Raw genomic sequence first — 27,074 nt, forward strand, 5'->3', positions numbered from 1 at the left:
ACATTATTTCATGGTTTTAGCCGTAAAGCGCAACTGCAAAGGCAAATGCGATACCGCCATATACGAGAATCGTTTTACCTCTCAGAGCAATATTTTGACATAAAGTGGATCTCAGAATAAAAAATAAATCTTTGCAGAATCAGGCCTATTAAAAAAATTCTTATAGATCATGCGGAGAGGTCGTATAAAAGGGTATAAAAAGTATATCTTTCAGCGGAATAAAAAGATAAGGACAGTGTTTCAATTAGTTTTATATCACGGAAAAAAGCGTTCAGGGTAACTTTTACCATATTATATGGATATGACGGGACGTGTGACAAATCAGCCAATTCTTACCCAAATTTTATGGTATACTAAAACAAGATGGCATTTTTATGTTTAATAAAAAAAGTTCAATGTAACCAAAAAATATGATTTTTTAACCAAATTGTTAGTTATATTTTTGATGTGATGATTTTGATCAAATAAAATGTATCAAATAATTTAATGTTAATAGTTTTTTTGTCTACTAGTTTGAAATAACATTTTTTGAATATAAGATATAATAATACTATAAAATATAATAATAATGTAAGATATAAAAATATTATACATTGGAATGTTTGAAAAATTGATCTTAAAAGTACAAGGAATTAAGTCGAAGTGCAATTTGTAGGGTTGTGAAAAAATTAATCTCGTCTCGCCGTAGCTTAATGTGTAAGAGCATCAGACCGGCAATCTGAAAGATCTAGGTTCGGATCCCAGCGAAGCTTGAGAGAATTTTTTTCGCAATTTAGAAATAAAAAAATAAATCCCTTTTCTAATTATATTTAAAGGTGGCGCAAGCACCATGAAGTTCAACACATATTTCCCAATAAATTTTCTTTTTTTGTAAAATTCCCATAAGTCTATTTTATAATGTCCCAAAAAAACACTATAAGTGAAAATTCGGTTTTGCCCGTTTTTAGCGCTAATTATGTTTTTTGCGGTTTTTTTTTTTTTATTCAAATTGTTTCTAATACATGAAAAGTTACTTTATACAGATAATTATATGTATAAATAAATTTTCGAACCAACTTATTATTGTTTTTTGCAATGTTATTCTAGAATAAAGACAGAAAGTCGCGGTTTTTTCACAAATTTCCACTTTTTGCACAATTTTCACTAATATTGAGGTAATAATTAATTATTGTTTACTAGCATAATCTTTTGTACAATGTATTATTGTTAATAATATTTTATTTGAATAATGGTAGAAATTGCGGTTTTTTTCTGAAATTTTCAACTTTTCGTTTACTTTTTACATGGAGTGAGTTAATATTCAATTCGATTTATGAAAAATAATTTTCTAAACAAATTATTATCGTTTATAGCAATCTTGTTCTATATTAATGGTAGATAGATGCAGTTTTTTCTAATTTTTTTTACTTTGTGCCTACGTTTCAAATAGAGTGAAGTAATAAATAATTCAAAGTGACAAAACTAATTTTTTAGGAGATTTATTATTATTTTTAATATAATATTCTGTTTACTTAATGATAGAAAGTTGCGGTTTTTCTGAAATATTTAACTTTTTGTCAACTTTTCACTCAGAGTAAGTTAATATTTATTTTAATTTCGTAAAAACAATTGTTTAAACAAATTATTATTGGTCATAGAAATCTTCTTCTATATTAATACTAGATAGTTGCAGTTTTTTTCTAATATTTTTTTCCTTTTTGACTACTTTTTATTAAAAGTGTAATGGTAAATAAATTGAATTATATAAAATAATTGTTTAAGAAATTTATTATTATTGTTAATAATATTCTCTTTGCTTCGTTACAGAAAGTTGCGGGTTTCTTCAGATTTTTTACTATTTGTCTATTTTTCAATTGGAGTGGCTTAATAATTATTCAAATTCACCATAAAGAAAATTTTTTTCTAATTTTAAACTTGTTGTCTTCCTTTCACTTAATGAGTTAATGATTAATTCAAGTTAACAAAAATAATTATTTGAATCATTTATTGTTATTTATAACTATCTTTTCTGAAAATGATAAATGCTAAAATGTTGCAGTTTTTTTAGAGTTTTTAGTTAGTAACAAATAATAAAAATCAATATTAACTTCAGCAAGTAGGCTTTGCGTTTTAAGTTATAAAGAAATAATAAATAAACATTAGAGGGTATCATATGTTAAATAATCTCTTTCTTTTTTTGTGAATATATTTTTCTGAAATAAAACAGTTATTTGATAGTTCTACAAATTTTCTACATGGATCGTATTAAACGTAAATTTATTAATTTACTAATTTGTAGTGAAACACTTGCGTTTTTAATATTAAAAAGTTTAAATTTCCACCAAGACAGAAAATTTTAACGAAAAAAAAAAACGGATTTTTAACAAAATAACAGAAATTTCAACCGAAAAGATTAATCATCAACCAAAGCATTAAATTTTTAACAAATAATTTTCCACTAGTTAGTTAAAAAGATTTTAACTTAAAATAAAAACTTTCTACCCAAAAAAGACGAATTTTCAACAAAATATTTAAATTTTTGACCAAAAAGTTTACTTTGCAACAAATTAGTTAAATTTTACTCAAAGTCGTTAAATTTTCAATCTCCAAGTAGAACTTTTGACCCGAAAAGTTGAATTGTCAACAACAAAATTTATTTTTAACCAATAAAGATGAATTTTCATCAAAATAATTGAATTTTTAATAAAATACTTTATTTTTTACCAAATAGTTGAATTTGGAACCTTTAAAGCTCAATTTAAACCCAAATGTTTGAAATTTTAAACAAAAATGACTAAACATTAACCGAAAAAACAAGAGTTGAATATTTAAACCAGAAAGATTTTTTTTTTTTAATTCTTGTATTTTCCACAAATAGCATTTAAACGAAGAAACGATAAAAAGGAAAAATTTTCTTAAAAACGAAAGAAAAATAGGAAATCTTTCAAAAAAGGGGAAAAACTGTGAATTCTTGACTAGATAAAAAGTCAACTTACAAAACATCATTTCTTCAGAAGGCTGTTCCATTTAGTTAAAAATTATTTTACTTTGTAAAAAATTCAACATTTTGACTGATAATTTATTTTTGTATAAAAATTCATTTTAGTTTAATATTCGTCGGTATTAAACTCGGAATTAGATTATAGAAATTTTATTTAAATTACAAAAGTCTCCCTTGTTTAAAAATATGAGTGAACGGCTCGTAATCTGAAACCCCATATCTCATGAAAAAAAATCGAGTAGATCCTCGACCGACTTTCCATACCGTCCCAGGTCTCTCATAAAGTACCCACCTCTTCCTTTTATGTAAAATACATAGACAAATGCAATTTTATAACGTTGAAAACATTATCTTTCACAGGATATATAAAACTGTACCTGTCGTATATGCAAAACTCTTATGTGGATTATTCTTTACAGACGGGGCACTTTCCTGACCAAGGGATAATATATCAAAACTGTTGATTCTATTATAAAAAAAACTGGCACGAATCTTTCTTATACTTTCTCGAAAGAAGATCCATAGTGAAAAAAATTATTCCAGAACAATCCTTCAAACATCTCCCTCCTATATTTTCCCTCCCCTACTACCTTTATGTTCCAATACTTCTCCTCCCCTCCCTTTAGGCTTTAGTTCCCACCCCTTCTTCGAATTCCGCCTTTTTACTTCCCCTTCTTCTTAATTCCACAGCTAACGCATCGCTTCCCCTACTTCCTTTCCTCTGTCCTACTTTCCTTCGTCACCTCTACTTCCCTTCCTCCACCCTACTCGTCCGCACTACTCGTTTAGCACTCTCGTCACTTCCTCTCACTACCCTCCTCCACTTTCAATTATTTTTAGTACTTCTACTTGATCGCACCACAGCCTCTCCCTAATTTTCACTCACTCCCCTTCTTTTCCACACCCTCATTTCTCCTTATTTCCTGTACTTACCCTCCCGTTATTCTTCCCTTTTTTTCGGCCCCTTATGTCCCTCATTTTCCATCTCCCAATTTATCCTACTGTCCACTCCTCGTTTCCCTTCACTTCTCCTATTTTCCTTCCCTCATTTTCTCTAGCGACCCACCCCTTATTTCCCCTCACTTCGCCTCTTAAGGAAAAGCACGATGGATGGACGGACACCCGAACCCTACAAATTTATTATATTATTGTAAATCACGATATGAAATATACACTGAGGTAATTTAGAGTAATCCCAGTAATCCGGAGTAATCCAAATTTAAAGCAAAGTACACTCTTTCTAAATGGTGTAATCCACCCGTAATCCGGAGTTTTCCTATTAAACCGGTGTAATCCTAGTAATCCGGAGTAATCCTAGTAACTGGAGTAATCCACTTGCAATGCGATGTAAACTACTTTTAACTCAGTGTAATTTACTTGTGATCTAGAGTAATCCATTTATAATGATAAGTAATCCATTTGTAATCCAGAATAATTTACTTGTAATCCAGAGTAATTCAAGTAATTCAGAGTAATGCCAATATTTCGGAGTAGTACTCTTCTAATCAAATGTATTCCAATTGTAATTCAGAGTAATTTAAGTCATGCGGAGTAATCTTTGTAATCCGAATTATCCAATCGTAGTACGAAGTAATTACCTTGTAATTCAGTATAATCCACTTGCAATCTAAGCCAATCCACTTGTAATGTACAGTAATCGATTTTTAATCCAGAGTAATCTACTCTTAATTCGAAGCAATGCACTTGTAATCCGAGGGAATCCACTTGTAATACGAAATAATCCACTTGTAACCTTATGTAATCCAATTGGGATCCAGCGTAATCCATATGTAATCTAGATCATCTAGAGTAATTCAGATTATCCGAGTAAACCACATGTAATCCAGATAAATCCACTTGCAATCCATTTAATTAAATGTGATTTAAATAATCCATATAATTAACTTGTAATTCAGAGAAATCCACGTCATTCGGAGTAATTTACATAGATAATCTGAACAGTTTTCAACTATTTTGTTACAATTTTTTGCTGTAAAAGATGTTCTTACTGAAAATATAAATATTGATTTTTCTGTTAAAAATTGATCTTTTTCATATAAAAAATTAACTATTTTGTTGCAAATTCTTCTCTGTCGGTAGGAAATTAATATTCTCGGCTGAAAATTCAAGTCTTTGGTTGAAAATTCAACTATATGGTGATGAATTTACCTATTCCTTTAGTTGGAAATTAATTGAAATTAATTCTTTCATTTACAATTTAACAATTTTATTTTAAGTTGCAAATTTATGTTTTTTATTAGAAAATTCAACTACTTGGTTGAAAATTGTATTAATTTTTTCAACATTCATTTTTGGGGTTGAAGATTTTTTAATTTAGTTGAAAATGGTTTTTTAAGGTTAAAATGTACCTGTTTTATTTTTAATTTAAAACTTATATTTTTCAGTTGCAAATTTCAGAATTTGGTAAAAAAGTTAACAATTATGCTAAATAAAAGTTATTTTTTTATTATGCTATAATATAGTTTTTTTTTCAAATCGAAAAATTAAATTTTTTTAACTGTAAATGTAACTATGTCCTATTGATTGAAAAATCTTTTTTGTTTGGAAATTTTTTATTTTGGTTTGAGATTTCGTTAGTTTTAGTAGAAAATTTCACTTCTTTATTGAATTTTTTTATTTCACCTCTTTCGTTAAAAATTAAACTATTTTGTTAAAATTTGTTTTTGTTTTTTTTTGTATATTGAAAATTAGCTTTTTAAACTAGGAGTTTAACTGACCCATTTTTGGTTAAAAATTTATATTTTTCATTTAAAAATTCCACTAATTGTTTGAAAAATCATCATTTTTAGTTAAAAATTTCACTATTTGGTTGACATTCTTTTTGTATGACAAATCTTTCTGGTTTAAAATTTACCCACATTTGTTCAAAATTATTTTTTTTCACTGAAAAAACTGCTTGGTTGCAAAAAAACCTGTTTTGGTTGAAGATTTCATCACTTTGTTCAGCACTTGTTTTTTTGTTTGTTTGAAAATTAATATTTTCAACTTAAAATTTAAATATTCAATTTATTGTTCAAAATTGATCTTTTCTGTTGAAAATTCGTATCTTTAGTAGAAAATTTACCTTCTTGATTGAAAATTCATCTCTTTGGTTGAAAACTGATCTATTTTAGTGAAAGATTGATAATTTCATTAAAAAATTCATCGCTTTCGTTGCAAATATAACTATTTTGTTAAAAATGCATTTTTTTGTCGACAATTTTTTTTCTAATTGCAAATTCAGCTATTCCATTTTTAATTGACATCTAACAACTTACACCAACAAGTAACAACTTACATTAACAATTTACTTTTTATTTCAAAATGAAACTATTTGATAACAAAAATGATCCTTTTTAGTTAAAAAATCAACTATTTGCTGGAAAATCTACTTATTTTGCTGTAAATTATTTTTTTAAACATTTTTTTAGAAAATTCAGATTTTTATGTTCGTTTGGAAATTCTCCGATGTGGGTTGAAAATTAGGCTATATTTTTGAAAATAATTTGTTGTTCTGGAAAATTCATATTCTTTGAGGAAAACTCTTGTTGTTGGTTAAAAATTGAAATTTTTTATTGATAATTTTTTTTTCGTAAAAATTAACTTTTTTCCAATTTAACTATTGTATTTATGGTAGGAAATTCATCTTTCTTAGTTGAAAGTTCCACTATTTGGTTGAAGATTCTTAATTTCAGTGACAAATTCAGCCTTTGGATTAGAAATTCAACTACTTAGTTATAAATTTATACCTTTTCTTGAAAATGCAATATTTCTACCTGAAATTTAACTTATCGTTTATGATTAAAGTTAATATAATATAATACTATAATATAGTAATCTTTATTATAATATACACCTAACTCTCGTTTCCAGTCCCCCCCCCCCTTCTCGGTCTTCCTAGAACTCCTGGCCTTGAAGTTTCTCAGCGGACAGAGCGAGAGCGGTTGCGACTCTTGCCTCGGAAAGACCGCAGTACGCAAGTACTCAGTCGAGTATAGTGCGCAATATTATGCATTTTAATTGGAAACGGTTCAGGCGGCGCTTACTGTTTACCTTTTGATCCCCCGAATTCATTCCAAAGCTGTTACAAGACTTGTACAATCGATTTTATATTTCAATAAATGAAATTAATAAAAAACAAACTGATTTGTCAATTTCAATACTTAGTTTTGATTTAATCAGTTGAATTTTTATCAATTCAGATTTAGCAAACATGTAGGATAGTATCTATATGTATACCCTAATTTGTAATGCGAGCGCGTAGTGAAAGGCGGAAGTTGGTAATACCACTGTGGTCTCGCCGGACCCGCTCTTCAACTCAGGGAATAAAAAGCGACCTGATTATCTTCACCCTTAGCCCTCAGGAATCCCGGCTTCTGTATCCTGGGATGGGACCCCCATCGGGGAAAAAGTTTCTAAATCCCATACACATTATACGAGATGCATCCCATCGTGACCTGTTATCCTAAACGTCTGTATCAACAACTTTTCTCAGTCGATCCTCGGATGCTGGAAGGATCATTTCTACTTTCTCAATTCCATGGAGCTAAAGAGCACAAGGGTAGTTGGGTAGTTGCTCGAACAATTTTTCTTCCGCCTGCTTATAGTTTCAAAATAATAACAATAAACTCAGCAAAAGTTGCTTATTAAACTTCCATTCTTATAAGCTTCTTTATGCATTAGCAATATATTCGTGCGAGGAGAGATCGTTTTCTTGGGGTGATGTATCATGTGTGAAGAATAGCTTCAATCAAGAATTTATTCTGATCGTGGAATAGGAAGATAAAGAGGCTTTTTTCGGGGAGTCTGTAGTCCAAAAAATGGTTTTTTCTTTAGAAGATTTTCTGGGGGCTATGGGAGGGTCCACATATTCCTCAAAATGTCCTGTGAGACTAAAGCTGACTTACCCTCCTCTTTATGAAAACGAAATATAAATGGAATTTTATGTTAGGCGTTATCCATAAAATACGTTACCAATTCTGGGATATTTTTTACAAGTTGGATATAAGTAGGGTGGTCCAAAAAATTTTTGTTATAATTTTTATGGGGACACCACAGAAATTTGTTCGAATCCGCACAAAAATAAATGCGTTTTTTTTTATTTTAAAAAAATTATATTTAAATGTGCCGCAATGCCCATGAAGTTTAACATGTAGTTCCCATAAGAAAAAAGGCGTTTTTGTCAATCTTATTCAGAATCCTTAATATTATTTCGATCGAGTTGAAACTCTACATTTATCTTCACAATAAGCCATAGAATACGAATAAAATATCACTTTTTAAATATCAACACCATGAGACTGTTTTATATGATCCCAAAAAAAACCCATAAGTGAAAAAATGTGTTTTGCGAGTTTTTGGCGCTAATTATGACTTTTTTTGCAGTTTTTTAAATGCAAATTGTTTCTCGCACATAAGAGATCATTTGATACTGATAATTAGATTTTCAAATAAATTGTTTAAACAAATTATTATTGTTTTAGGCCATTTTCCCATAGAATGGAGTTAGAAAGGCGTGGTTTTTTCAAAAATTTTCCACTTGTTGTGCAATTTTTAATTAGAGGAAAGTGGCAGTTCATCAATGTTAACAATAGTAACTGTTTGAATAATTTATCATAATCTTTAATAATATTTTTTTACAAAAATGATACAAAATTGCAGTTTAAAAAAGCACTATTAGTCAAATAGTTGAATTTTCAACAACAACAAAAAATTTTCAGCCAAAAAGCCCAAAATTAAAAAATTAAATTTACAGTTACAAAAATTAGTTTTGAAAAACAAAAAAAAAAAATTTTTAAAAAGCTCAAGTTAACTAGAAAACAAAATTTTTTAACATAATAGGTCAATCCTGAACTAAAATGATGATTTTTCAAAAAAGAGGATTAATTTTTGGTTGAAAAAGAAAAATTTTCAACAACAAAATTGATTTCCTACAAATTATTTAATTTTTCAAAGGAATAATATAATTTTTAACCAAATAGTTTAATTTTTTACCGAAATAGTTTAATTTTTTACCGAAATAGTTCAATTTTCAACGAAATAGTTGAATTAAGAAAAAAAGGTTTTAGCCAAAAATGGAATAATTACAGTTCCATTTAAGAAAGTCAGTTTTCAAAAACAATGAAATGCAAGCCATTTTTAGCGTGTTGAATTCAATTAAAAGACGCAACTTTGTATTAAACAATTAAATCGTTAACAACAATGATGATTTTTCAAAAAGAAGATTGATTTCATGCTCAAAAAGACAAATTTTCAACAAGAATGTTAATTTTCTACCAAGCATTTAATTTTTCAAATGAATAATTTAATTTTTCACCAAATTTTTGGATTTTCAACCAAAAATTTGAATTTGAAAAAAGTTTTCAGCCAAAATTGTAATGATTATATTTCCAGTTCAAAACATTTCTTTTTAATAAAAATAATAGGAGTTTTCTACTCGTTAAATTGAAGAAAAAATACGATTTTTTAACCAAATAGTTAAGTCCACAGCCGATGTGATAAAAAAAGAACAAAAATAAATTTAAAAAAAAAAATTCAGAAAATACGTGAATCTCACACAAAGAAGTTGGATTTTTCGCCGGACCCTACGGATTTTCAACAAAAAAAGTAATTTTCTAACAGTAGTTAATTTTTACAAATAAATAGTATAATTTTTAATATAACTGTTCATTCTTTTATAATAATAATTTAATTTTCAATCAAATAGATGAATTAAAAAACAATGTAACCAAAAATGAAATAGTTACATTGTCAATTAAAAAATTTGTTTTCAACAAAACAAAAAAAGAATTTTCTACCAGTTGAATTGAACCCAAAAAGAAGATTTTTTTAACAAAATAGCTCAATTTACATCAATTTTACAGACAAAAAATGAATTTACCTCTCATAAAAAATTCAGATTTTCGAATTGAAAATTTAAAAGTGTCCCAGAAAATTGGTCTGTTTAGTTTGAAAATTTCATAATTTGGTTGCAAATTAATGTTTTTGATATTTTTTATTATATTAGAAATTTGTCAATTACGGTAAAAAGTTGATCTTATTTATTGCACATTTAACATTTTTTTAAGAATTCACCTATTTTGTTAAACATTTATCTTTTTAAGTTGGATTTCATTGAATCAAGATTCGCTTTGTTTTAAAGTAATTTTTAAAACTGAAAATTAAACTATTTTATTTTTGATTGGAAACATTAATTTTTTAGTTTAAATTCAACTAGTTCTTAAAAAAATGTATTTTTATAGAAAATTCGTCTGTTTGGATAGAAAATAATTCTTGTTTGTTAAAAAATTCAATATTTTGGTTGAGGATTCAACTGTTTTGTAAAAAATTAACCCTTTTTAGTTAAATTTAGCTGATGGAAAATCTTTTCTTTATCGTTCAAAATTAATGTTTTCAAATGAAAATTTATCGAACCTATTTTTGGTAAAAAAAAATATCTTTTTTGTTGAACATTGAACTATTTCGTTAAAAACTTGTCTTTTTTCATTTGATGCAACCGGTTGATAATTCGTTTTTTTTTTTTTTTTTTTTTTTTTTTTTTTTAAGAAATGTTTTAAGCTGAAAATTGAACTATTTTTCTTTTGGTTGGAAACTTATCTTTTTTTAGTTTAGAGTTCAACTATTTGATTGAAAGTATATGCAATTTGTTTAAAATGCATGTATTTTGTTAAAAATTCGTCTATTTTGTTAAAAAAAAAAGTTTAAAATCGGATAATAATTGTCTTCTGATAATTAATTTGTCAACGGACTTTTTTTTATCCCACTGTGCAACAATATCAATCAAACTAAAATAATTTTCCCAATAATTCTGATAAGCCCAGATGATAAATTGCACCCAGTTTGGGAACTAGTATCGCGAACTATTATTCATAACCTAGAGCAACTAATTTTGTGTGGAAAAGACTTGGAGATTCCTGCGCGCGAAAACCGTGTTTCCTGGCGTCTCGAGATTACGGGCTGGTTAATTACACGAAAGTGTTGCTTTCTGTTTACCTGGGTCTCTGTTTGTTTTGCAGGTGTTATCTGCCAGGTGATAAGCACCCTCCTAACTCTCGCGACACGTTGGCACGACCTTCTTCTTGACTGCACCCGAGCTAGGGGTGGTTCTGCAACTCGTTGAGTCGAGAGAGAAGGAGAGAGAGAGAGGAAAAGAGAGAGAGGAAAAGAGAGACGAAAAGAGAGAAAGAGAGGACGAAAATATGAGGGGGAAAGAGGAAAGCGCGATAGGGGAAAAGTGAAGGAAACCCCAACCCCAACCTACAGGACCTGCGAAGGATATTTGGAATAACAAAGATGAGATGGGATGCTGGGCTGTATTTTATCCTGATGCTCTGCTACCTTCTGCCCGATCTTTCCACAGCATTTGTTGAAGCGAAAGGTACACCTTCAAAATTTATAATTTATCTCCCATAAAAGAGAAAACTAATCATTTTATTTCTAATTTATTGCCCAAAATTACACCTCAAACATCTGTCCCATAGGGAGCCGCAAAGTACCACTTTTCTATAAAAAGGAACACGTTTCCTTCAAAAAAAAAGAACACATTTTTTTAAGAATGATATAATAATAGTTTTTTCTCCTATTTTATGCAACTGAGTTTGACATAAACATTCGATTTTTTTTTTAATCTTTATTTTCACCAGAATTTATCCAAACCTGACTACCTGTATATGGCGGCACTGCTAATTAATAATGATTCTCAATGATAGAAACTGGAAATTTTTTATTCTTTCTTACTTTGTTTAATCTTTGAAACCTATCTGGAATCTTTGCGACGTAGTTGAAATATTTGAGAAATCATTGCGATCATTGTGCAATTCTTCTAAATTTATATGAAAAGTTTGTCAAATATTTGAAATTATTTTTCAATCTTTTTAATCTTTTTTAAATCTTTGTGAAATAATAGAAGCCTTTTTAAAATTGCAAAATAATTTATGGAATCTTCTAGATGAATCCAAAATATTTGGAAATTTTTGTAAAGTCTTGAACAAATTTTCAGAAGGACATTCCAATTTTGTCAAATATTTGAAAAATCTTTGGCAATCTTTCCAATATATTTGAAATGTTTGGTAATATTTTTAAATTTATTTCAATCTTTGTGAAATACTTGAAATATATTTTAAATATTCTGTAATATTTGAGAAATTATTGAAATCTTTAAGAAATTATTGAAGTCTTTGTGAATGCTCTAAAAATGTTTGTAAAATATTTGAAATATTCGTGAAATCAGTGAAATCTTTGTTGTATCTTTAAAATTTATCTGGAATTTTTGCGAAATGTTTAAAATTTTCGTGCAATCATTTAAATCTTTATTCATTCTTTGAAATCTATCTGAGATTTTTGTGAAATAATAGAAGTCTCTGTGAAATCTTTGAAATATATCTGAAATATTTTTAAATATTCTGTAATCTTTGTGAATGCTTTAGAATTCTTTGTGAAATCTTTGTGAAATTATGAGGAAATCAGTGAAATATTTTTTCAATCTTTAAAATCTTTGCAATTTTTTAGAAATAATTGAAATCTTTGTGAAATCTGTGTAACATCTTTTAGAAATCTTTGTGGATTCTCTAAAGAATATTGCGAAATATTAAAAAATTTTTGAACATCATTGAAAAATTTGTGGAACATTTGTAAAATCTTTGTGAAATCTTTGTCAATTCTCTAAAAATCTTTGCGAAATATTTTAAATGTTTGTGAAATCATTGAAATCTTTGTGAAATAATAGAAGTCTTTGTGAAATCTTTGCAAAATATTTGAAATCTTTGTGAAATATTTTTAATTTTTGCGAAATCATTAAAATATTTGTTCAATCTTTAAAATATATCTGAAATCTTTGCGAAATATTTGTAAACTCTTTAAAATCTTGGGGAAATTATTTAAATCTTTGTTCAATCTTTGAAGTCTATCTAAAATCTCCGTGAAATAATAGAAGTCTTTGTGAAATCTTTGAAATATATCTAAAATGTTTCTGAAATATTTTAAATATTTTTTACATATTCTGTAATATTTGTAAATTATTGAAATATTTTAGAAATGATTGAAGTATTTGTGAATTCTCCACAATTCTTTGTAAAATATGTGAAATCTTTGTAAAATTATGAGGAAATCATTGAAATCTTTGTCAAGTCTTTGTTAAATCTTTATGCAATCTCTAAAAGATTTCGCGAAATTTGTGAAATTTTTGGTTCAATATCTCAAATCTATCTGAAATCTTTGCCAAATGTTTGAAATATACGTGGAATCTTTTTAAAATCTGTGGGTACTCTTGGTGAAATCTTTGAAATCTATCTCAAATCTTTGTCAAATCTTTGTGAAGTCTTTGTTAATTCTCTAACAATCTTCACGAAATATTTGCAATTTTTGTGAAATCATTCAAATCTTTGTTCAATATTTCAAATCTATCAGAAATCGTTGCCAAAATGTTGAAATCTATGTGAAATGTTTGTAAAATCCGTGTCAAGTCTTCGTGAAATCTTTGAAATCTATCTGAAATCTTTGTAAAATTTTCTTAATATTTCTTAAATCGTTGGAAGATCATTCAAATCTTTGTGAACTCTTCGTGAAATCTTTGTGAATTTTTTTAAAAATGATTCACTTTTTCGTAAAGTCTTTTAAATCTATCCAAAATCCTTGAAATCTTTTGAAGTGGTATAAGTCTATATGAAATCTTTGCAAACATTTTTGAATCTTTGTGAAATCTTTGGAAAATAATTGAAATCTTTGTGAATTCTTTGTGAAATGTTTGTAAATTATATAAAAATCTTTGCGAAATATTTAAAATATTTTTGAAATACTCGGTCATATTTTTGAAATTATTGAAATATTTGTGAATTAAAAAAAAATTATTCAAGTCTTTGTGAAGTCTTTTAAATCTATCCGAAATCCGTGAAATCTTTTTGAAGTAATAAAAGTATTTGCAAAATCTTTGAAAATTTTTAGTAATGTTTGTGAAATCTTCGAAAAATCATTGAAATCTTTGCAAATTCTTTGTGAAATCTTTTTGAATTCTATGTAAAATCTTTGTGAAATCTTTGTAAAATCTATCAAATATTTGCGAAATATTTGAAATACTTTAAAAATATTAGGTAATATTTGTGAAATTATTGAAATCTTTTTGAAGTCAAAAAAAAAATTATTCAAGTCTTTGTGAAGTCTTTTAAATCTATTCGAAATCCTTTGAATATTTTTTAAGTAATAAAAGTCTATATGAAATCTTTGCAAAATTTTGTTAATTGTTGTGAAATCTTTGGAAATATTGTAATCTTTGTAAATTCTTTGCATTAAACTTTTTTTTTAACAGTTCAATATTCATCATTTATAATTAAAAACGCTTTAATTCTGAAGATTCCTAAATCAAAATTCTTAAATTTGAATAAGTTTCAAGATCAAAAGTTAGATTTTAAATTCTAAATCTTCCAAATGATAGAAATGTAGAATTTAAAATGCCCTAATTACAGCATTTTTGATTGTAAAACTAGAAACTTGCATCATCTTTAATCGTAAATTTTCAAAATAAAAAATCTTCAATTTTGAAAATGTATAAATAAAAATTTTTAAACTGTGATGATTTTCATAATTTTTTTAATCGAGAGGCTCTCAAGTCTTCCAACTTAAAACTTGCATAGTTTTAAATTTAAAAAATAAGAAACTCTTCAATTTTAAATATTTCTAATTCAAAGTTGGCAATTTAAATTTAGTTAAAGTTCTTCCATTTTTAAATTTTCAATTTTAAGTAGCATTAATTTATAATGGTTGTAGTTTAAATTCATTCTGTTTTAAACGTCTTTTTGAAATATTAATTTCGATGAATGACTTAGAAAGATATAAAACTTTAGTTTATGTTCAAAAATAAACAATTTAAACATTAAAAATTGAGCCACACCAACTGCAAACGTTCCCAAATTTTAACAACTAATTCGTAAAATCCATTTGAAGTTATGTAATTGTATAATTTTTAAATTAAAAACTTTAAAGTAAATAATAAAAGAGAAACAATTAAAAATTTTAAATCGTTAAAATTAATAATATCTCACTCGAGGTCTAATAAAAATTAAATAGTTTTAATTTCAGGCGTTTCCAATTTAAGAATATTACGATTAAAATTAAATTATTTTAAAATAGTAGACTTTCAAATTAAGAATAACTAATTTTAAGCCTTCAGATTTGCAAAGAAAAAAAATAATTTAGTTATTGCATATTGAACTATTGCAAACTAAGAGATAATCATTTTTCTTTTCCAATTCAAATTTTAGTATAAATTCAAAATTTAACAATTCAAAAATTAAGAAATGAGCCATTGAAAATGCAAACGCTCCCAATTGTAAAATTTGTAATTCAAAATTTCGAATTCATTATTTGAAAAGAGTGTTAGTTACTTTTTAAACAATTCCACAGCATAAAAATGAATTTTTGAAAGTAAAATTCAAACGTGGCCAATAAAAAAATTTTAATTCAATATTTAGAAATAGTAGGATTTTAAAAGTGATATAAATCAATATACTCAGCAATTGTGTATCGTAATTATTACCCGAAAAAAGGTATATAATTTACATTAGAATTGAGGTAGTTCCCAAAAATATAATACCGTCTGTTACAGTAGGAAAAAAAGTGTACAAAAAATGCCATAAAAATATGTTCCCTATATTATCTGAACGGCCCCCAAATCGAATCATATAATTAGAGAAAGGTATACCATGTGTCTATATAACAAGGTTTTGGAAGCAGAATCTAAATATCAAATTATTTTAAAAATTTAAATAAAAATAATTTTAAACAAAATTATGCTAAAAACACATTTTCCTAATGCTTGAAGAATGTTTTATTCTTTTTGATTCCTGGTGACACCTCCACCTACACTTTTAGCAAATTGTCTCAATGATCATTTTTGCCGAATAAATTTTTTCATTGTGTTTATTTAGGTGTAATAGTTTATAATTTAACACAAAAAAAGATTCTTATTTTAAATAAAAATCAGTTGGATTCAATCGAAACGAACAAATGTTAATCCAAATTTTATTTAAACAATTTTTAATTTATATTTTTTCATTCCTACAAATATTTAACCTTTTAGTTGAATTTATAAACTGTAAAGGATGAACTTTTTACCGAAAATGTAGCTGTTACATTTTTATTTTAAGAGAATTCATTTTCAATAACCAAAATGATTTTCTAGAAAACAATTTTTTTTTTAATAGATGAACTTTTCACCAAAGTGTTGAATTTACCAGCCAAATGGTCGAATTTTTAAACAAAAATTATTTAGCTTCAACCAGAATTTTTCACCAAATAGTTCATTTTAAAAGATAAAAAGACGATGTTTTTAGAACACAGTTGAATTTTCAAAGAAAAACTTCATTTTCATCTAATAAAGACGTATATTCTAAGAAAAAACATAAATTTGCATTAAACCGTTGGATTCCCAACAAAATAATTAAATTTTTAACACTAGTTAAAGTTTGAACCAAATGATTGAACTTCCAATAGAAAAGTTCATTTTTAAGTAGGAAAGATTATTTTTCTACCAAAAAAGGAAAAAAGATTTATTTTTAATGGATAAATTAATTTTTATAGAGAAAGATGAATATTAAAAAAATTAGTTGAATTTTGGATGAAAAGATGAATTTTCAACAAAATAGTTTAATCTTGAAATAAATAATTAAATTTTAATCCAAAAAAAGATAAATTCTGAAAAAATAGAATAGTAGACTTTTCAACCAAAAATAATTAACTTTCAATTAAAAATATTTGAATCTTTGATTTAGGAGGACGAATTTTTTATCCAGATAAATGAATTTTGAACAAAACAATATAATTTTCTAACAAGATAGTTGAATTTAAAAAAAAAATAATGAAATTTCCAACCAAAAAGTAGAATTCTGAATTGAAAATACCATATAATAGTAGAATTTTCAAATAAAAATAGTTAACTTCTCATAAAAAGGCGAATTTCAAACAAAATTAATTTTTAATGAAAAGTATGGAATCTTCAACAAAAAATGAAATCTTGAAAAAATAGTTCAAACTTCAACGAAGAAGTAAAGTTTTACAACTAAACGGTTGAATTTTCAACAAAAATTTAATAGTTGATATTTCACGAAAAAAATATATATTAATTAAAAATAAATTATATTTAAATAACAAGCACAATTTTTTAACAAACTAATTGAATCCTCATCTGAAAAATCTGGAAAAATTATAATTCGCAACCAAGAAATTATATCTTTAAAAACAAAATTGATATTCTCCAAAAAAAAGACGAATTGTCAACAAAATACATCAATTTTTAACCAAATCGTTGAATTTTTAAAAAACAAAGAATGCGAATTTTTAACCAAGTACGTAAATTCTCAAATGAAAATATTAAGTTTTAAACGAGCTGTTATATTTTTAAAAACAAAATTGATATTATATAAAAAAACTGAATTTTCAAGAAAATACATCAATTTTTAACCAATTGGTTTAATTTTTTACAAAATTGTTGTATTTCCGAAACGAAAATACGATTTTTCTTTTTAAATTACAGAATTTTCAACAACAAAATTTACTTTCCAATCTAAAGAGCTTAATTTTAACCAGACAATTGGATTTTAATCCACAAATGGGGAAATTTCGTTAAAAAAAGATGAATTTTTAACAAAATGGTTGCATCTTTGATAAAAACAAAGTTGTTAGTCGAAGAATAAAAAAGAATTTATTCAAATTGTTGAATTTCATGTCAAATAGACAAATTTTCTACAAAAATGGTTGATATTTAAAAAAATATATTTTAATTGCAAATGGGAAACAATTGGGTTTAATTGAAAAATTGGAATTTTTTAACAAAATACTTGAATCGTCAACTGAAAATATTAACTTTCAATCTAGAAGTTTTATTTTTGTACAACAAAATTGATATAGTAGCAAAAATGACGAATTTTAATCAAAATACATTTTCTACCAATTTTTAACCAGACAGTTGCATTTATGTCCATAAATAGGAAAATTTCTACAGAAAGACATTAATTTTGAAACCAAGAAGGTGAATTTTCAACAAAATAATCAAAATTAAACAATGGCTTAAGAAGCAAAATTACTTCCCCTCGTCGATCCAAATAGTTAACTTAATATTAACATTAGTTCAATTATTTTGGTCTTGCGATAAGGTTGGAAATAAAAAGACAAGGAATAATCAGAGTCAATAATTTTAATTGAAATTTACATCTTGCGTCGTTTCGACCTCAATCTGTCGGTCCTCTTCAAGCAAATTATACCTAATACAAAATTGTTACAAAATAGTTCTATTTTCCACAAAAAAAATTGATTTAAGAAAGAAAAAAAAGTCTGAATAAATATAGAATTTCCAAGCGAAACGGTTTAAATTTGAACCACATAATAAATTTTTTAACCAAAAATATAATATTAGATACTTCTACTGATTTCTTGTTTTTCGACTGAAATGCGAACTGAATTAATAAATTTATTAATTCAGTTCGCATTTCAGACTAGAAACAAGAAAAAGATAGGAATAGGGAAAAGGCTGTGAAGACCACGAAATATAAATTTTTATAATTTATAGACTAAAGAAAAAAGGTTTTTAATAAAAATTGAAGTTTATTTTTAATACTTTTGAAAAATCATGATTCAAGTTAACCTAACTTTTTTCGAGAACACGTCCCCAGTTCCCCTTAAACTATTCACTTATTCTTCAATATTGAACTAAAACGGTTCCATTTTGAAGAAAAAAAACAGCCAACAAAAATAATAATATCAGTGACCAGAATCATTCAACTTGCAATAAATTGGATTCAGGACTCAGGACAAAGATATCTCAGGATCTGTTTATTCACAAACAACCAAAATCGTGAGAGGACCGAGGTCGAGGTGTCGTTCAATCCCCCCATTCTGATATCTTTTCGCAGTGCGCATGCGTCAGGACGACAACCACATTGGCTATCGTTGGCGCGCTTATTTAAAATGATTAAACGTTCAAATCAATTGTTTGCAACAAATAATAATTGTTTAATAAATAAATCAATTAAACATTGTTTTAAATTTATGTTTTTCGCAAACACTGTATTCCTTTCTTTAAATTAAAAATTGATCACTCATTTTTAAAGAATAAAATTAAATAAATATTTTACCTTTAGCTTTATGAGGCTTTGTGATCAAGGAATTATTTTTAATAATTCCACATTATTACTAATTGTAATAATTGTAATATCCACACTATTTTTTTCTCTGAAGTGAGACCGAGGTTTGCTATATTGAAATTGAAAAAAATATTTTCAACCTTTATGTATGCAGATAAAAATTTTTCTACGGTGCTCGTAGATGTGTCTGTTTATTAAAAAAAAAAGAATGTAAAAAAGTATGGTAAAATCTCCAATATGAGTTGGTATTCGTGATGTGGCATACGTACGCACCGATTAATTATTTCGAGTACTCTGCACTAGAGACTGGGCTCTCCTACCTCACCTATTTCCTGTCGTAAGGGTATCCAAAATGAATATTCATTCTCGTACTGAATATCTTGTTTCACGTATGTATGTTTCACTGGAAATTTTGATGGTTCTACCCCGACAGACGGAAAATTGCTATGCATTACTGTCTTTCTTTTCACCTCTAAGAAAAGCCGCGAATTGTTAAATAATTACTTTTATGAAAGACTATACATCGCGTCTCTTGTTTTTTAATTAGGAAAAAATTAATATTCAGCGGTAGAAAATAAAATGAGAAAAATAATTGAATCTTAAAAGCAAAAAATGAATTTTTAACCCAAGAGTTGAATATTCGACCGAAGAGACGAATTTTCCGCTACTAACATTTTGCAACTAAAAATCCGATATCTTAATTCTAACAAAGAAAAATTACTTTTCAAGAAAATAATTAAATTTTAAAGCAAAGAAATAATTTGTTACAAAAAAATAATTTTTTTATACAAAAAATTATCATCAAAGTACATGAACTTTTCATCAAACAGTTGAATTTTCAAATTAAAAATATGATTTCTCAACTAAAAATAGAATGGTTAAATCTCCTGTTAAAACAATTAATTTTAACAAAAAAAAAAGAATTTTCAAAAAATATTGAATTTTCACCGGAAAATATAAACTTTCTACCACAAAATGAGCAGATCAATTTTCGGTTAAAAAGGTAATTTTCAATCTAAACAAATTAATTAAGAATAATAGTTTAAATTCTAATTTAAAAAAAAATGAATTTCTAATCAAAAAGATTAATTTTCAACTAAAAAGAATAATACTACACGAAAAATATGTATTTTCTAGTAAAAAAGAAACATTTGCAACTAAAAAAAGAAGACTATTAAAAAGAAATAATGATTTTTCAATAAAATAATTAAATTTTCAACCAAATAAAATTAACTTTCAACCGAAAAGATTAATTTTAACAACAAAAAAGACGAATTTTCAACTAGATACATGACTCACAAAACTTAAAATTAAATTTACAAACAAAATGTTTCGATCAAAAATAAACAGCTTCAATTTATAACAAAAAATAATTAAATTTTCAAAAAGGTAATCAAATTTTCAACCAAAGAAATGAATTCTCACACAAACAGATAAATTTTCCATACAAAATAATCATCAAAGTACAGGAATTTTCCACCAAACAGTTAAATTTTCAAATTAGAAATATCAATACTAAAAAATAGAATGGTTAAATCTTTTGTTAAAAAAATTAATTTTTAACAAACAAAAAAAAAAGAATTTCCAAAAAATAGTGGAATTTTCAGCCGAAAATTTGAAATTTCTATTAAAAATGGAATAGTTAAATTTACAGTTGAAAATTAATTTTTAACACAAAAAGAACAAATAAAAAAATAGTTAAATTTTTATCAAAGAAGTGAATTTTCAATCAAACAGATGAATTTCCACCCAAGAAGATTAATAGTACACCAAAAAGGACGAATTTTCAACTAAAATAAACACATTTTCAAACCATAATAAAATATTTAAGTTTTTGCTTTAAAAAACTAATTTTTAACAAAAAAACTAATTTACTATAAAATTTAATATTCTAAAAAAAAGAACTTTCAACAAAATAGCGAAATTTTGAACAATACACATGAATTTTTAATCTAATAGTTTAATTTTTTAATTAAAAATATCAATTCGCAACCAAAATTAAAATATTTAAATTATCTGTTAAAAAAAATTAATTTTTAACCATAAGAAAAACAAAAAATTTCGAAACAAATAGTGAAATTTTCACCATAAAAAATCAAGTATCTACTAAAAACCGAACGGTTAAAATTTTGCTTAAAAAAATTAATTTTCACAACAAAAAAATGATTAAGAAAAATAGTTAAATTTTAATTAAAAAAACGAACTTTCAACGAAAAAGAGACATTTTTTACCAAAAAGGTTCATTAAAAAGTATTAATAGTCATGACAATTTATGTTATAAATATTAAATTAATTCAGGGAAATCTTTTTTAAAAAATTCACCATTAAAAGTTTTAATAGAAAGCCAAATTCTTCAATGCGAAAAATTTTCCGGATTGTCCTTCTCGATGACACATTCTTTTCAAAAATTTAATTTTTTTAAACTTTAAAATTGAGTTTTCAGGAGACGCTTGGAAATAATTTTTCGCGTTTTCGATAGCTTATCCAGTGATTGTTCAAATTATTGTTTTAATTTTCAAACGCTCTCAAATCAGAATTATTAATTATTTGTTGCAAAATTTATAAAATGCTTTAACATATAAAGATTTATTTAATAACTCATTTTGAAATTCTTTATATTTTTTTCAATATTAGGAAATAAAAATCGCAAGAATAATAAATTGATAATACATTAGCCCCTCTGTTAAATGAACAATTTTTAAAAATTTTAAGTAAACACGCTTGAAAATTTTGTAAAAAATCTGTTTTTTTTTCTTCATTCTGTATCTTTTATCGTGTAGACTTTGTAGATAATGAAAATATTGTATACGCACCCTAGCTCCATTCATAAATATTCCACGAGCCTCGCACATCCTTTAATGACAAGTTAAAAGTTTATTTTACGACTCGTGATTCATAAAAGTAATCGTACAATATGGAACGAAATGCCATCATAACGCATATTAATTACATTTCGCAATATAGCCCAAGAGAGTAATGAACCGTTTCCGTACAAGAGTCGCTTGAAAACAAAAATGAATAAATAAAAAATAATTTTAAAAATGAAAAAAAGGTTTTTTCCTGGTTGTCAAAAATTATTCAGGGTCAGTCAAATTTAAAATTTCGAACACTTGAAAACCATGGTTTTCATTTCAATTAATAAAAACGAAACTGCAGATTGAAGAGCACACAGTAGAACTCGTAAATTTTAAACTTTAAAAAATAAAGTTAAAAACTTATTTAAATAATAATGTTTGTGATCTAACGATCAATAATTTACAGGTAGAAAATAGATTTTTTAAGACTTTTTAATCGAATAATTTTAACTTTAATTCATATCAATATTAGGATTTGAATTTTTTGAAATATTGATTTTTTTAATTCTGTTTGAATTTAAAATAACAATAATTTATTTAATTTAAACATGCAGAAGTTAAATTATTTGTTATTTCAAGTGTTTTCCAATTAATGATTGGTCACTTTTATTACATCAAAACTCGATTTTTCTTTTAAATATTCGCTTATGATAATTTTATCAAAATAATAAATAATTCTTGATTTTCCCAGTTATCGCAACAACAATTTTTTGTTTTCTTAAAATCTTAGGAAAAAACCTAAAAAGCTTCAAAATTTTAATTTAAAATCTATGTATATTTTGAATAAAATTTGTTTGAAATCTTTTCGAATTTTAGACTATTTTAAATTTTTTTCAGAACTTCTAAATGTATTTTAAAGAGATTCAAATTTTTCCAGAATATTTTTCGACAATTTTGGAAATCTTTTTAAATCTTCAGGAAATTTTGTTATTCTTCGAAAAATATTATTAACATTTACAGTTCTTAAAAAGAGCATGGCTGCAAAATCCTGAAAAATATAATTCTCGAAAAAGAAAATATTCAAAATAGAAAATTCATGAAATTATGAAATTGCCATAATAGAAAAATCCCGGAATAGAAAATCGCCGAATAATAAGACTCTTGGACCGTTTATAATTAGTTTCTTCATCAATTTAATTTATTTACATAAAAAAAATAATAAAGTATTTCCATCAATTTTTCAAAATGATCAACATATTTTTAAAAAATGTATTGAATGAAAAATAAAATAAATTTTGTAAACATTAAAGTTTTTAAAATTGGTCTTTGATCAAAATTTATCCTTTTTCGTTGCAAAATCAAACACTTGGTAGTAAATTAATTTTTTTATGCAAAATTCATTTCTTTGAATTGAATATTCAGCGATTGAGTAGAAAACTGGACTATTTGGTTCAAAATTAACTTTTTTTGTTAAATTTTTTTTTAATTTTGCAATTTTATTTTAACTTTTTTGATTGGCTTTTTTTAACTTAAAATAAACAATATTAGTTTTTGTTGAAAATTCAACTATTTTGTCATAAATTAACTTTCTTGTAAAAAATTCATATTTTGCGGTTGGTACTAAAGGGGACTATTCAGTTTCGAAATAAACTTTTTTGTTGAAAATTAATATTTTTTAGTTTAAAAATTGAATTATTGATTTGAAAATTTAACTATTTTATTCAAATTTTTTTTATTTTTGTTTGTTAAAATTTAATTCTTTTATCTGAAAAGTTAACTATTCAGTGGAAGCTTCTAATGTGTCCCCTAAGGGTTTACATTTTTCTTACACCTTCTTTATTCCTTTACACACCCTCCACACACTTACTTGGTGGTGGAAGGGGGACCTACAGTTTAAGGTGGGTTCCGAACCACCAAGAGCAACAGCCTTAAGTACTTAGAGAAAACCTTTTTCTCTAGAGGTACCGGTCCCACGACTCTCCGGAGATGAACAACTCCCTTGCTAGGCTAGTGTTCACCGCATGGGCCACCGAGACTCTTCCAGAGTGCGAGGCGGGAATCGAACCCGCAAGCCGAAGGAGTGGGTCCAAAGCCTACGCTTTAGCCCCCACGACCATCGTCCCACTCAAGTTAACTATTCAATTTTTGGTTAAAAATGTATCATTTCCTTTGTCAATTGAAAATTTAACTTTTTAGTCGTAAATTAAATTGTTGTGTAGAAAATTCTTCTTTTGGGGTTGGAAATTCAGCAATTTGGTAGAAAATTGGATTATTCAGTTGAAAATGAACTTTTTTTGTTGAAAATTCGTATTTTTGGTTAAAAATTAAACTGTTTATTTGAAAATTTATTTTTATAATTTTTTTTTTTTTGATTATGTTTTTGTGTGTAAAATAATTGTTTTTATAATCTAAAAAAGCTAGATATTGCATTTTTGTTGAAAATTTACCCATATGTAAATTGAGGATTCAACTATTTTGTTAAAAATTCTTATTTTTTCGTTGAATTCTGCTAGTCAATAATTCCTTCTCTATGTAATTTTTTAAACTGAAAATGTAACTATTCCATTTTTGTTTAAAAACTTATCTTTTTGTGTTCAAAATTCAGTCTTCCTATCAAAAAATTCGTCTGTTTGGCATGAAAATTCACCCTTTTTTTTAAATGCAACTAATAATTTTTATTTTTAATAATATTTTTTTTAACAAAATAATACACTGCATAAATTGTTGAGATAATATGTTTATAACAATTAACTTGTGTATTCGATCACTTACCTTTCTTAAATATATTATTATTTATTATAATCAATGTCGAGTTTATTTAGGAAATAGTGTACCGGAATGCCATGATTTAAATTTTTATTTAAATAAATTATTTTTTGATTGCAGAAGTCTTATTTTGAGTAATTAAATTTCTATAGAAATTTGTTAGCATATAAAAAATGCGGATAAATAATAAAGAAATGAGAGAGGGGTGGTTTGGATATCTCTTTATTTTTTTTCTTCTTTTTTTCAATTGTCATGTATCTGTCTCTAATCAGCCGTTTTACAATCTCATTTGAAAACATATTTTTCTAATTTTAACTCTCTTTTTGTGCAAATATTTTCCACAAATTAATTTTCTTAAGTATTTGTTTCTAAAAAAACAGTTTCTTTTAAAACATAATTCTTTGTAAGCCTTCTTGTCAAATTTAACTTATAACTTTATTATTTATATATAACTTTATTTAAATAAATTATTACATTCTCATAATTTATGATTGAGAAAGTATTAGAATTTTCCGAAATTTGATACCACAGTTTTTCAACGGATCCGTTACGAGACCCCCGAAATCCGAAAATCAAGTTTTTACAATGGCGTCTGTCTGTCTGTCGGTCCGGCCGTCTATCCGTAAACACGGTAACTCTCGAAAAAACGAACGGATAAAATCCATCTTTGACACACTTTTTTTAAGTTCTAAAAGAAATGACGAGTTAGTTAACTAGCCATTTTTACTAAATATTCAAAAAGTGAGCGCATTTCGAAAATTTTTGAGACCTTTTTTTTCTGAATTTGAAAATTCTATTTACGGATATTTATAGTATTAGAATGGAAAAACAATTTATCCTAATGAATTTTTCCGATAAGAAGAAAATTCTCAGTTATAGCATTTTGAAAATTTATTAAGTCAACTGAAATTCAAAATTTTAAGCCAAACAACAAACGATAAGGAAAAAAGTCATAAGAAATTTTTGGATTTTTTTGCAAAATCGAAAATTCAAATTTTGATTGCACAAAAAATAATTAAAAATCAAAAATTCCATTTTGTGGTCAAACTACGTAGAATACGAAAAAAGGTCAAGTAATAAAAATTGTTATTCCAAAAAAGATCTACAATTTCGTTAAAAATAACTCCTTGATAGGACGCGTACTTTTCGTTTTTTTCATAAAAATAACATTGAAAGTAAAAAAAATAAAAGATTGTCAAAAAATGACTAAAGTTACGAAAAAAAAAGATTTAACAAAACCTACTATATTTGTAAATGTCTGTCGAAAATCGAGCCGCGCGCGATGAGAATGTGCCCGTAAACCGGGCAGATATTTTTTGAATGATAGAGAAATAGATTATTATATTTATTTAATTAATTGAAGTTTATGTTTGTTTAAAAAAGATACTTTCAGAAATAGTGTCTGTAGAGGATTATGAATAATTAATTCCTTGTTTTGACCACTGTGCAGCAACCGCCCTCGTTTAAAAAAACTCGCCTTTTTATAGCAGACTGGTTAATTTCTCGCTTTCAACCTGATCTCAAATTCAATTGCCAACTAATTATGACCCGTTAGCCACTTATCCTGAAGGAAAGGTCTATGTGGATGTAGATATATATATATAAATGTAATTATATAGGTATATATTATACGAGAGAGTATTTGGATGCTGACCGAACATTTGAAGAGGCCAGAGGAGACTACTAAATTATGAAAATTGATTCCCCTCTTCAATCTGGGAGCTATTACTATATGTCTAATTTAATCAATATTCGCGTTGGACTTGTGAATATAATTGCCCGTTCATACAGGCATTCGCCTGTCGGATTCCTTTTGCCAGTTAAAATTTTTATAATTAATTCCTTTCATTTTTACGTTCGAATACCTCTATTTTAGTTTAGTTTGCCGACATTTTTTTTGTAAGCTTTGTAATTACATAGAGTTTTGCAAAAAAAAAAAACATTTATAAAAAATTCCAATAATTAGGTTTTATCCCGCTTTGAGAAGCTGTCACGAAATTTAAAACATTAAAGTTATAAAAATTTCAGAAGTTCAAATTAGAATCAAATCCAAATTAAAAATTTTATTTAACGGCCAATAATGAAATTGATGCAAACTCCTGAAAAAAGAACAAGAACTCCACGATCAAATTTGGATCACATCGAACAAACAAAAAAAGCTCTTATTGCAATCTGAACAAATTTGTTTTTTAATTTCCGACTAAAATAAAAAAGAGGAAAGAAAAATAAGGAGGCAACCAACCACGTCCCCTTCCTTCTTTTTTTCTTTCTTTCGTCTTTTTTATTTTTATTATTATCAAATTACAATAAAAGAACATTGAAAATAAAAATTAAAAAAACATTACCAACCTTTCGGTACGCATAGAGTGCAGCTTGGTACAGCCTTGATAAGGGAGTCTGTATCTG

General features: G+C 26.2%; 1 protein-coding gene across 1 annotated transcript in view; it reads left to right on the plus strand.

Annotated features, from left to right (window-relative positions):
• The window catches only part of LOC117171634, a 190,614-nt gene that overhangs the window by 52,955 nt on the left and 110,585 nt on the right, over positions 1 to 27,074 (plus strand). The window contains exon 2 of the mRNA XM_033359119.1: positions 10,996 to 11,357. Within this exon, the coding sequence (XP_033215010.1) occupies positions 11,273 to 11,357 (85 nt within the window). The 5' untranslated portion in view covers positions 10,996 to 11,272. The remainder of the gene's footprint in view (positions 1 to 10,995; positions 11,358 to 27,074) is intronic.

The sequence above is a fragment of the Belonocnema kinseyi genome, chromosome 4, assembly GCF_010883055.1.
Source record: "Belonocnema kinseyi isolate 2016_QV_RU_SX_M_011 chromosome 4, B_treatae_v1, whole genome shotgun sequence".
Taxonomy (NCBI): domain Eukaryota; kingdom Metazoa; phylum Arthropoda; class Insecta; order Hymenoptera; family Cynipidae; genus Belonocnema; species Belonocnema kinseyi.